Here is a 12,411-nt window from a genome sequence, read left to right on the forward strand (position 1 = left end):
TCACTCAGCAGCTTTCTCTGAGCACCAGTGCTGTGCCCGGCTCCCAGCAAGGGTTGGACAGAGCAGTCCTTATGAGTGCACGGTCTAGGAGCAGGGGGAGAGTAGGCAGATGTGGGCGGTGGGCAGAGGGAGAGAGGAGCCTTCAGAGGCTCTTTCAGGCTCTGGATACTGCCTGGGGCAGATAATCTGGTTCCAGTACCAGCTGCAGTGTGAGTGCCCTTGGCAGTGTGTCAGGGGAGTTGGCACTGCCCACTCTGACCATCCCCCTGTTCTGGCAGGACCAGTACCAGCTGTGCTACCGTGCAGCCCTGGAGTACCTTGGCAGCTTTGACCACTATGCAACGTAACCACTGCTCCCCTCTCCTCCACTGCCCCCATCTGGGGGCTCCGGAGGGGACCCAGCTCCTCTGAGCCATACCGACCATCGTCCAGCCCTCCTGCACAGATGCTGTTGCTGGCAGAGCACAGCTCACCAGGATTACAGTGTTTCAGGAACATCACCACACCAGACAGAGAGCCCAGGGCGAGTGGGTGGGCCGGCAAACAGGCACTGTGGCCCATCTCTATTCACAGAGCCCGCTTCGAGCTCTCTGCCCTGCTGCTGCGTTTCTCATGCTTCTTCTCATGGGGTGGGGATGGGGGCAAAATCTCCTTTTTTTATACATTAAGTGGGGGTAAACTGAGGGATTCTAGCCTCTTCCCTTTGAATTTTCCTTTTGCAAATCCTTAACTGCAGAATGGGCCGCTGTGGGGGATGGGGTTTACTCCATTTTCTTCCTTGAGTTCACTTTGGATCCTTCTTTTGTGTGACTTTTACTGTGGAAGGACAGAACATCCCCTCCTCATGTGTGGAGCTGGGGACACCAGCCTGAGCAGAGGCCCAGACGTGGGCCTGGGAGGCATCCCTGATCCGGCTGTTCTTCCAGCCCTTCAGACAAGATCCTGTTTCAGCCAAATGCAGGGAAACACACTTTTTTTTTTCAAGTTTTGTTTGTTTTCCCTTAAGAGCCTTATTTTAGGCCCCACAGACAGTGGTGGGTGGGGAAGAGATAGGAAACACTCATCCCCAGTTGTCTATTCCAGTGTGTGTTTAACATTCACAGCCCAGAACCACAGACGTGTCTGAGGGAGCCTGGCAAGGCATTCCTCATCACCATCGTGTTTGCAAAGGTTAAAAAAAGCAATGACAAAAAACAAAATAATTTCAAAAAAAAAATCAAGAAAAAGAGTCATCCCCCTGGCCTCTGCTTCAAACCTCCAAGAGGGGAGGTGGCTCTATGTGCCTGGGGCTCCAGGGGAGCTGCCGGGCTGACCTCTGGGCCCTCAGAGCCTTGCTCTTGCCCCCAGCATTGCGGTGTGGCGTGGTGTTGGTAGGCTGTGGGTCTGGCCAAGTGGCCAAGGCGATTGACACAGGTCAGGGTGTGTGCCACGCCCCGCACACCTCAGGGCCAAGCAGGGGCATGCTGGCCCTTCAGGTCCAGGCCAGTGGTCCTGGTAGCACATGTCTGGCCTCAGAGCAGGGGCCAGATGATTCCCTCCCTGGTTTGTAGCTGTTTTCAAAGCCCCTGAGAACTGTTCTTTTCCACTCCTTCAAGATGCCCTCATAAACCAATGTGGCAAGACTACTGGACTTTTCTCAATGGTACTATAATCAATCCTTATTATCTCAGCTTGCTGAGGGGCAGGGAGAGGGCCTCTTCCTCTGGGCAGCACTGTCTAGGTAGGTAACTGCGGGCGGGGAAGGGTGCATAGCTGTTGTAGCCAAGGGACGTGAAGCAGATGTCCCCAGATCTAGCTAGGCTCAGTCAAGATCAACAATCCAGGGTTGGTAATGTTGGATGAAACATTCATTTTTACCTTGTGGATGCTAGTGCTGTAGAGTTCACTGTTGTACACAGTCTGTTTTCTATTTGTTAAGAAAACTACAGCATCATTGCATAATTCTTGATGGTAATAAATTTGAATAATCAGATTTCTTACAAACCGGGCCTCTGTCTCAGCTCTTTCTGGAACCAAAGAGTCTGGGCTCTGTAAATCGGTACCTAGGGGTAGGTTCTGGAGATTTCCTCCTCCTAAGGAGACAGCGAGGCTGTCCTGAGTATTTGTGACAGGCAACTCCCAGCATAGCTGCCTGCTCTCAGGAGTGTTATAAACCCCAAAAACTGAGCCACCAGGGGCCAGGCCTGAGCTCCCAGAGTGTGAAGAGCGTCCCGCATGGGTCCCAGCTCCCCAGGCTGGGAGCACACCCTCTGCCTCCCCTCCCCTTTGGGGTGTTCTGGGTCGCCTTCCTCCTCTCCCATCACCTTTCCTCCCTCTCCTGCCATAAGGAGAGGGACGGCACTGTAGCTATGAAGGGTCTAACAGTACAGAAATTGGTTAGGGGGACTCTAGTAATTCTCTCAGTGTGGATACTGGACACAGTATGGCCATCTGGCCCCGGGACACAGCAGCACCCACTTGTTGAACCCTTGGCCTCTCCACTGGTGATCAGACAAAAGTCCTACCAGGTTGTCAACCCATGAACTCATGGAGGCACAGAGACAAGACCCAGAACAAGTGGGGAAGAGGAACAGAAAGTCAGCAATGACCAGACTGTAGAGTCATGGCAAGCCCAACACAGAAGTACTGTGGATGCCCTGAGGCAGCACACGACTCCATGGGTCTGTGCTATGGGAGCAGGGAAAGCTTCCCGGAGGAGGTGACGGAAGTTGGATTCTGAGTATTTCGTAGTGTGAGAAGTGTTTCCTTAAAAAAGATAGGGATAAAAACATCTTACCCAGAGAGCAACTTGTACAAAGGCTTGGAAGTATGAAACAGACCAACAAATAAGAGAAGCTGTAAGAGCACAGCGTGACAGGTAGCAAATCACGGGTGAGAAGGTAGGCTGGAAGCAGCCAGATGATGCAGCTAAAGCATTTGAGTTGATCATGAAAGGGATGCCAGTGTCCCCGGCAGGTAAAGTGCCTCTGTATCATGCTTTGCCACCTCCATCTCAGGCCTCACCACACCCCACTGTCGAGGGCTGAGAATGACCAAACCGTGGAGTGAGACCCTTCTTGGTTCCCCAGCACCTGATTCACAACTGGCACATGTCTGTTCACAAATGACACCATCGTTGCATAATTCTTGATGGTGTTAAATTTGAGTAATTGCTAAATAAAAGGATGAGACATTAAACATTTTCAAGTGAGGGGTAAATATCAGACTGCCACCTGAACAAGAGCAGAACTGTGCCAGGCAGGCTCTGCATAAAGAGTTTTATGGCCATAATCACTCAGTGCAGCAGAGCAGACCCTTTTTCCCACAGATAAGCAGACTGAGGCTTATGGGAATTAACTTGTCAAAAACCAGAGAGCAAGTAAGCACTGGAGCTGGGACTCACACTCAAGTTATGTCTGCCCTCTCCTCTCCAGGGCCCCCATCACAATGTGTGGCACCCCACCTGCCCCCTTTCCCAATCAGGCATCTCCATCACCCCACATTAAGCTAATCACCAAACCCCACCCATTTGGCTGCCTCTCTTGCACCTGTTTGATTCTCTGCGTTTCCACTGCTTCTGTCCAGGCCACCCACTCTTGCCTTCTATGGACCAATGCTATGCCTTCTACCCAGTCTGCCTGACCCTCAGCACCACCCTGGCCAACCCGTTCTCAGCACAGCAGCCAGAGTGATTCTTCCTGTTGGCACTGTCACTGATAGTTGACCGTGTCACTATCTGACGAGACCCTGCCAAGCCCTCACAGTCACCCAAATCCAAAGGGTTTCCAAGGTTGCAGGACCCAGCATCACCCCTTACCCCCTGCCCCCAGCCATGATTCAGTCTATAAGTTTTGTGCCTGCCTCACCATTCTCTCAGTTCCATACCATCCCACAAGCTATTCTGGAACATTCTTCCCCACCCCTCTAGCTGGCTAAGTCCCTGCTTTTTAGATCTCTGCTGAAATATTTCCTTAAGAAGCATCCTTAACCATCCTAGATGAGGTAAGGTGACCCTGTTGTGCCAGTAATTTGAATTTTGTTTTCCAAGTAATCCTCACAACAATGGATGGGGTGGGTCCTATTATGCCCATGTTGCAGATGAGAAATTGTGTCTCATCCACTCAACACATACTGAGCTTTTGCTATGTGCCATGTCTATTTGTTCTGAATAGAATGAAGTTCTGAACTGAATGAAGACTTCTGCCCTTGTGATATTTACACACTATTAGGAAACATGATGCATATGAAAAATAAGTAAATATATATAGTCTGTTAGAAAGTGCCAAGTGCCACAAAGAGGGGGAGGATTAGAATAGAAGGGATCAGGCCCATGGCTAAGGTTTATTAATTAGGGTGGTCAGAAGAAGCCCTGGGACCTGAGGAAAGACTTAAAGCATGGTTAAATAGAGCATGACCATCCAGGTGGGAGCAACTGGAACAAAAGCCCCGGGAGGTATTGTGCCTCATGTTGAGACTGGTGTGGTCATGACTCTAGAGCAAGGGCTGAGCGAGTAGTGGGGGATGAGGTCGGACAAAGTGGGGTCCAGCTCCTTGGCCATTGGGAGGACTTCAGCAGAAATCCAGGTGTGGTTAGAAGTGGCCAAATACTGGTTATATCTTGGAGGCAGAACTATGAAGGTTTGCTTAGGGACTGGATGAGAGAAGAGTCAAGGCTGACCCCACAGTTCTGGCGTGAACAACTGGAAGGATGAAGTTGCCATTTATTGAGATGAGGAAGGCTGTACCTGAGGGTTGAGTGACCTACCCAAGGCTCCCAAGTGGAATTTGGTGGAGGTGATATCACTCCCAGGTCTGCCTGAGTCCAGGACTCTTTCCACACTGCTACCTGCCTCTAGCCAGAAAGAGATGCATTGAGAAAAAAAAAATTTGGAAGGAAATCAAGGGTTGTGAGATTGAGTGATTTCTTTGCAATTTTCCAAATCTTCTGTAAAAATTAAATTTTAAAAACAAACTTTTAAAATTGTGCAGTAAATATTTGTTCTTAAGAACAAGTAGGATAGAAGTGTAAATGTTCAAGTCCCCATTCATTCTCCCTGCCTGCCAACTCCCTGGAAGGAGTCACAACAATTTAGCCGATATCCTTCTCGGTATTTTCTGTGACTATGCAAACATGTATATAAGCTTACTTTCTTTATACATCTAGAGTCGTTATTTATATCTTTCTGCGAGTTACCCTTTTTTATTTAAGTATATTGTGGACTTCTTTCCATGTCGGTACCTCATTTTTTTAAACTGCTACATACTCTTCTGCTAAAGATGTAACATGATTTTTTAGATGATTATCAATTAGCTTTTTTAATTTAAAAAAATGGATGATAAAATAGGTAAAAATAATTCAGTCTTGAAGGATACAAAACAAAAGATAAGCTTTCCTCCCTCCTCTCCCCAACTCCAGTTTCATTCCCTAGAGCTTCTGATTTTAGTTTGTTCATCAGGGTGTGGGGCATTCCATCTTCAAACAACATGACGTCCCACTTAGCAGACAGTTCCTGGGGATATGTGTGGGATTCAGTCAATTTATGGGACCTGCCACCTGTATCTCCTGATTTTGTTAGATATGTTATTACTTCTAATTCTTCTGGAGCTCCCTCATGACTTTAAACAATATATTTAAACATCTATTTCTCGATTTAGCACGTTAGGCCGTATTTATTGATTACCCTCTATGAAGAATAAGGAAAGTAGCTAACTTTCCTTGATTCCTCCAACTAGCGTTTTTTGTTATTTCACATTATCAAGGTTTATATTATTTTTCTGTTCTAAATAAGCCTTTCATTCTAAAAATTGAAAATCAGTTAACAGTTTTAATTGTCTGTTTATGAGCAACCTTTCAAGAATCAATTTCAAATAAGTCTCTAATTTTTTTTTTTATTTCCTTCAATTCTGGAGCACACTGAACTGCCATTGTTTCTGATACACCAGGTTAGTCTTTTTACTTCGGTGGCATACTCCCTCACGACATTTTCTAACACAGGATTACTAAGTCTCTGATTCTTGTGTGTCTGAAAATATTTTTACACTCTTAGTTTTAATTTTGCTTGGTATAGGCTACTTTCTAAAAAAAAAAATTTCCCCAGAAACTTTTAAAGATGTTTCTAGTTCTGTATTAACTGGTCATTGAAGGAGGAGAGGTATAGAGCAACTACTGAGGTTTTGTTAATGCGTTTCTTTATGTTTGTCCAGTTGCCCACTGTGCTTTTTATTTCTGGATTCTGAACTTAAAACCTGGCTGTGCCTCTCTTGGGAAGAATGGCCTTAACTCAGTATCTTGGGCTGTGTTTTTTCTCAGCTCTGATTTCTCCATTAGTCTGATTCCATTTGCTTACTATCTTTTGGAATTCTTATTTTTAAAAATACTTTAGTATACAGTTAATGTGAGTTTCCAAGTTGCTTTTTTCCCCAAAATAATTTTTTGTGAGATCATCTTTCTCCCTGCACTGATTTGTAATGCCTCCTTCTTAATTACATTTGAAGTTATTATGAGTACAAAGTCTACTTCTGGGCCCCAAATCTGTTTCATTCATCTGTCTAGTCTAAACCAGAACTACTCATTGAACTTTTGTGGCTTTGTTTTATTACCTGACACAGCTAGATTCACATCATTATCATTTTTTCTTTTTTCAAAATTAATGAGTGCTTTTCACCTGTTTTTCTTCCAGTTAGACATTAGATTATTTTTGGAAGATTCCCCTCCTTCAATTTTGGTTGTAGGTTTTATTGTACCTCAATAAAATTGACAACAATGTCTCTGAAAAACATGTAACATAAAAGGAAGGAAAGGTGGAGTCTAAATGAAGCCTGAAATGTGGAATCAAAAGTAAACTGTGTTCATCTGGGCCTGCTGAAAGGGAGGCAGTGCCGTCTCACATGTACAGCCATCGCAGGTTCTAGAGCCAGAGGACTAATGTGACTCGAGGATGCTGCCTGCAGCCTCTCGAGCATCCCCAGTGTTAAGCTGGCACTTCTTGACACTTGGCTCATCTCACCTTAATCCCTTTACCCCAGATTTACCTAAATACTTGTGGTTTCTTAAGCATAGCATATTAAACATTTGTAACAATCAAAGGGTTCAAGCCAAAGCTTCTTTCAAGTCAGTAAGAACAAAGAACACCCTAATGGGAAAGTGGGTATGGACACAAATAGGCAATTTACAAAAGGAGATACACAAATTCCATTAAAAAGATGGAAGACAGTCTGCCTATTATTAATCAAATAAATGTAAACTGAAACAACAGTGAGGTATGATTGTTTGACAAAAGTTACCTGATAGTATGTGTAGGGAATTGGACACATATTGCTAGTGGGGATATAAGCTGATTTTACCTTTTTGGAGGAATATTTGCAATCTCTATGAAAAGCCTTAGAATATGCTTTACTTTTGACCCAGTGATTCACATTTAGGAATTTATATAAAAGAAGTAATTCCTATAAGGTAAGGAATTGGACAAATATTTTTAAAATTATCGGCAAAGTACACTGCAGCACCATCATTTATAATACCAAGAAGTTGGAAACAACCCAAATACACACACACCTAGAGTTTACAACCTTGCTCAAATGAAGTTGGAGATCATCAGTATCTGTATCACCTGGGAGCATTTTAGAAACTAAATCTCAGGCCCACCCCAGATCTACCGAATCAGATTCTGTGTTTTGACAGTCCCTTAAGGGTCTTTGCCAGAAGCCCTGGCAGGGATATACACCAAAATGTTAGTGATTTTCTGGGAAATGATGATCCATGTTTTAAATGCATTTTCTGATTTTTCTACCTCTGACATGCACTTGTTTTCACAAGAATGTGTCAGTGGTAGAAACACACCCCGCTGTGGTGGCACGTGCCTGGATGCCCTTCCTGGCACACCTCATCCAAGACCAAGTCATCTTGGAATTCCCCCTTGGCCTCTTCCTCCCCAACATTCCACCAGACAGCTTCATGTCTAGCTGGGCTGTTGGTCCAGTAGCCTTGACACTATGCTATAGTTCTTATTCTTGCTGCTTCAGCTGTTCACAAACTAAAATAGGAAAGAAAAATTAAACAGGCTGCAGTGTAGAAATGAAATGCAAATTGATATTATAATTATGGTTTGATTCATCTGTCTTTTCCATGAAATTGTGAACTTCTTGAAGCAAGGATCATGTCTCTTACCTACCAGCCTAGTCTGTTCCAAAGTAGGGATTCAATAAATATTTGCTGACTGGATAAAAGGGGAGGTGTTTGACCTAACCATGAGGCAGGAAGTAAATCTGAGTGTCAGGAGGAGTTACTGCTGGGGCTGCTGGCACACTCTGTCCTCCGAATCTCCTCTCCCTGATCATCTGAGGCCCTTCCTTCTGTTCCCACCCTGAGCACACACCCTAGTTAGTTCCTAACCACCTCAAATAAGAAGAGCTTCCATTCCCCAACCACTTCAACTTAGAAGAGCCCCACATCCACACATTGAACTCCACCCTGTCTCTGAGCAGCTGCTTTCCCCCATCCCCCATCCCCATGGTAGGAATGGCTCAAATAGAGATTTACCAAGCAACAGTATTTTTTTAATAAATAAGGGTCATTCAAAACCTGGACTGGGCTTTGACCTGTGGGGTGGTTTTTGGCTCCAGAACTGGAGCTCTTCCCAATCCCCCCGCAGAAGACCTTGTGTCCCAGATCCCTTTGCAAGGATGGCCTTTCCCAGCCTCCTCTCAGGCACATTTTCAGGGCAGCCTCCACAGTTACTCCCATCTGAGCCCCTATGTGGACCTAAAGATTTAAATCCAACAAATACATGATGTATCTCTATTATGTACTATAATAATAAGCTCTGGTGTTCCTAGCCACTTACACGTGACAAGGACTCTGCCTGCATTGTTAAATTTAATGTCCAACATTCCTGTATAGTAGCTCCATATCGGTATCTCCTTTTGCAGCTGATGACTAAGATTCAGAGAGGTCAAGCAATGTGCCCTTGTCACACAGCTAGGAGAACAGAACCTAGATTTGAACCTGGATCTGTGTGATTCCAGAGGCTGAATGCTTAACTAGTATGCAAAATGCAATTCATGTGGCTTCATTATCCATTCTTCCCACAAGTAATATCCAGGAACTGCGGCCTTTACTAAGTTGGAGAATACGGAGAAGCAGGTTTAGGGAAGAACCTGGAGTTTGCTTTTGTTGAGTTTCAAGTGCCTGTAATTGTCCAGTGGAGATAGACTTGTCCTCATCCTTGTGTTCTCAGAGAGGGTACAAAAGAGGGGCTTATTTAAAAAAATCTTTAAGTAAAAGAATGCACAAATAGGCAGAATTTGAATCAAGTCTTGAAGAATGGATGGGATTTGGCCTTGAGATGAAGATATTTTGGTGCCTGAGAGCAAAACAAAACAACAAAAAACAAATGGAGCAGTTGATAGAAGCAAAGGACAAAGGACGGAACCCTGTAGCCACAGCCGTGGGGCACCTGCTGTCACTGCTCACTGAGGCCTTCTGTGCCTTTGCCTGGAACACTGAGCGGGAGAGTAAACCAGAGCCAGAAAGAAAAAGTATGTTTTAGTTAAATGGAGGAATCCAGGGTGTATTTGTGGATATGTGAGTGTCTGCCTCTATGCATTCTTGTATTTTATTTTTATATTTCATTGGCTAGAAGGCCAATGAAAGGTCAATTTTTCCAACTGACCTTGTCTGCAAGGCTAAAGGAAGGCTAATGTCTCTACATGGACTGATCTGGCTGCAGAAGTGCCTCTCAGTGAACCAGGCTGAGGCAGGCCAGACTGTCTCAGTGTGTTCTTATGCTTACAGATCATGGCTTCTTTTCTGGGCAGCTAGTGTCAGGCCCTTTTGGCAGAGCCTCCCAAAACTCCAGAGAAAAATGTTTATGTTCAATAGCTAGTGCCCATAGGCAGGGGTTGGAATGTGACTGACCCAGAGGTGAAGACCAAAGGCATTATTAGCATATAAACACAGTCCCTATTCCTTTACTCATTCAATTCTTCGTTTGTTCATTTATTCAACAAATATCCTTTGGTCTAGCGTTCAAGTTACTTAACCTCCTGCATCCCAGTTTCCTCAGCTATAAAATTTCAAACATTCATTGTGAAGATGAAATTAAGAAATATCATTTATTCAATCAAAAAATATTTAGTGAACACACATGAAAAGTCAAGTCTGTCCTAAGTGTTGAAGATAGTGGTGAATACACAGACCCCTGCCCCTCATGGAGTGGGTTCTAATGGGGAGAGTTCATAGCAAAATAAACAGAGCATATAAATGGTAGTCAGGGAAGCCCTCATGGAGGTGAAGTAACAAGATATTCAGACCTGGGGGTATAGGGAACATGAGGAGTGAGCTACGGGAGGAGTAACAGAGAAGCTGGGGATAGGGGAAGACTGTAGGCTACTATGAGGACTTGGCTTCTGTCCAGAATTAGACCAGAAGTCGTTTGATGTTTTTAAGAGTAGTAACATGATCTGGCTTCTGGTATTAAAGAATCACTCCGCCTGCTGTGTTTGAGGAGACTGCAGAGGACAAGGACAGAAGCAGAGAGAATTATCCTGATCAGGCTACAGATGAAGGTGGCGTGGATCAGGGTGGTGGCTGTGGAGGTGGAGGGAAGTGCTGGATTCTGGATATATTTTGGAGGCATAAATATTAATGTCAATGCACCAAAAGCACAATTCATAAAAGAAAAAATTGATAAGCTAAACTTCATCAAAATGAAAAACTGCACTTCAAAAGGCACTATTAAAATGAAAAGACAAGCCACAGAGTGAGAGAAAATATTTACAAAGCCTGTATCTGATAAAGGACTTGTATCCAAAATATATAAAGAACTCTTACATCTCAATGTTAAGACAAACAACCCAATTTAAAAATAGATAAAAGATTTGAATAGACATTTCATCAAAGAAGATATATGAATGGCTAATAAGCATATAAAAAGATGTTCAACATCATTGTCATTAGGGAAAGAGATAAAAAAACTCAGTGAGGTGCTTCTTCACACCCACTAGAATGGTTACAGTTGGAAAGATAGGCAATAACAAATGCTGACAACGATGTGGATAATCCTCATATATTGTTGATAACAATGTAAAACAGCACAGCCACTTTGGAAAACAGTTTGGCAATTTCTTAAAAAGATAAACCATAAATTTACTATACAACTTCCATTCCTAATTAATTACCTACCCAACAGTAATGAAAACATATGATCACACAAAGACTTGCACATAAATGTTAATAGAAGCCCTATTCATAATAGCCAAAAGGTGGAAACAACCCAAACGTCAATCAATACTACAATGGGATACTATTCAACATTAAAAAGAACAAAATACTGGTGCTACAACATGGAGGAGTCTCAAAAATATTATGCTATGTGAAAAGGAACAGACACAAAGGACCACATATTTATATGGTTCTATTTATAGGGAATGTCTAGCAAAAGGCAGATCTGTAAGGACAGAAAGTAGATGTATGGTTGCCTGGGACTGGGAGTGGGGACAGTAATTATAACTGGGCATGAGGGATCTTACTGAGGTGGTAGATTATACCGAGATGATGGAAATGTTCTAAAACTGGATTTAGTGGTGGTTGTGCAGCTTGGTAAATTTATTAAAAATCATTAAATTATACCCTTAAAATGGGCAGATTTTATGGTATGTAAACACCTTTTGTGATTTTATTTTTTTGTGTGTGAACATTTGTTTCATGTCTGTATCCCTCACTAGATTATGAACAATGTGAGGGCAGGGGAAGTTCTGTTCCACGCATTCCTGGCAGGTGGACAGATTCTGGGAGACTATTTGCTGGGTCTGGAAGAAGGAACAGCTGCTGATGATACTGTCCTTTTCCTCCTTATCCTCATGGATATGGATGGGATGTCTGGTTCTTCAGCAATCACCTTACAACCAGGAAGAGTTGTAACCTTAAAGCCAGGTTGTGAAGTATGACTGAGAAAGGTGGAAGGAGCCTGTATCTTCATTGACATTGTTGAGCATTGAGCCAATGCCAATAAATACCCCCCTTCAGACTTACTACATTTGGGAAAAATAACCTTGTATTTGTTTTAAGCCACTATGGCTGGAGTTTTCCTTTTCAGGCAATGGAACACATTCTTAAATTATACTACCAATAATACTGAAGGTAATACTCTTGAGAGATTTTTGTCTGGTGGAGATATATGGGCTGGAAACAAATCCAGATACTTGTAAAACACTTGCTTTGTGGAACTCCATTTGGGGTGAGGTCATGGATTGCATTACGGAGCCCCTACTTGTGTACTGGTTTTTGGCTGAGGCGATTGGGTGGATGGCTGCCCCACTGAGATAGGAAACCTAGGAGGTGGAGCCCATTTGTGGGGCAAATTGATTAGTTCTTTATTGGGCATGTGGGTTTTTGGTACATGTAGGACTTGTAGGGAGAGGGATGCAGAGATA

General features: G+C 43.7%; 1 protein-coding gene across 7 annotated transcripts in view; it reads left to right on the forward strand.

Annotated features, from left to right (window-relative positions):
• The window catches only part of PTPRF (protein tyrosine phosphatase receptor type F), an 81,860-nt gene extending 79,877 nt beyond the window's left edge, over window positions 1-1,983 (forward strand). For all 7 annotated transcript variants that reach the window (XM_036893202.2, XM_036893205.2, XM_036893210.2 and 4 more), the window contains one exon: window positions 279-1,983. In XM_036893202.2, coding sequence (XP_036749097.2) covers window positions 279-347 — 69 coding nt within the window. In that variant the 3' untranslated portion in view covers window positions 348-1,983. The remainder of the gene's footprint in view (window positions 1-278) is intronic.
• The last annotated feature ends 10,428 nt before the right edge of the window (window positions 1,984-12,411 follow it).

This window comes from Manis pentadactyla, chromosome 4, assembly GCF_030020395.1.
Source record: "Manis pentadactyla isolate mManPen7 chromosome 4, mManPen7.hap1, whole genome shotgun sequence".
Taxonomy (NCBI): domain Eukaryota; kingdom Metazoa; phylum Chordata; class Mammalia; order Pholidota; family Manidae; genus Manis; species Manis pentadactyla.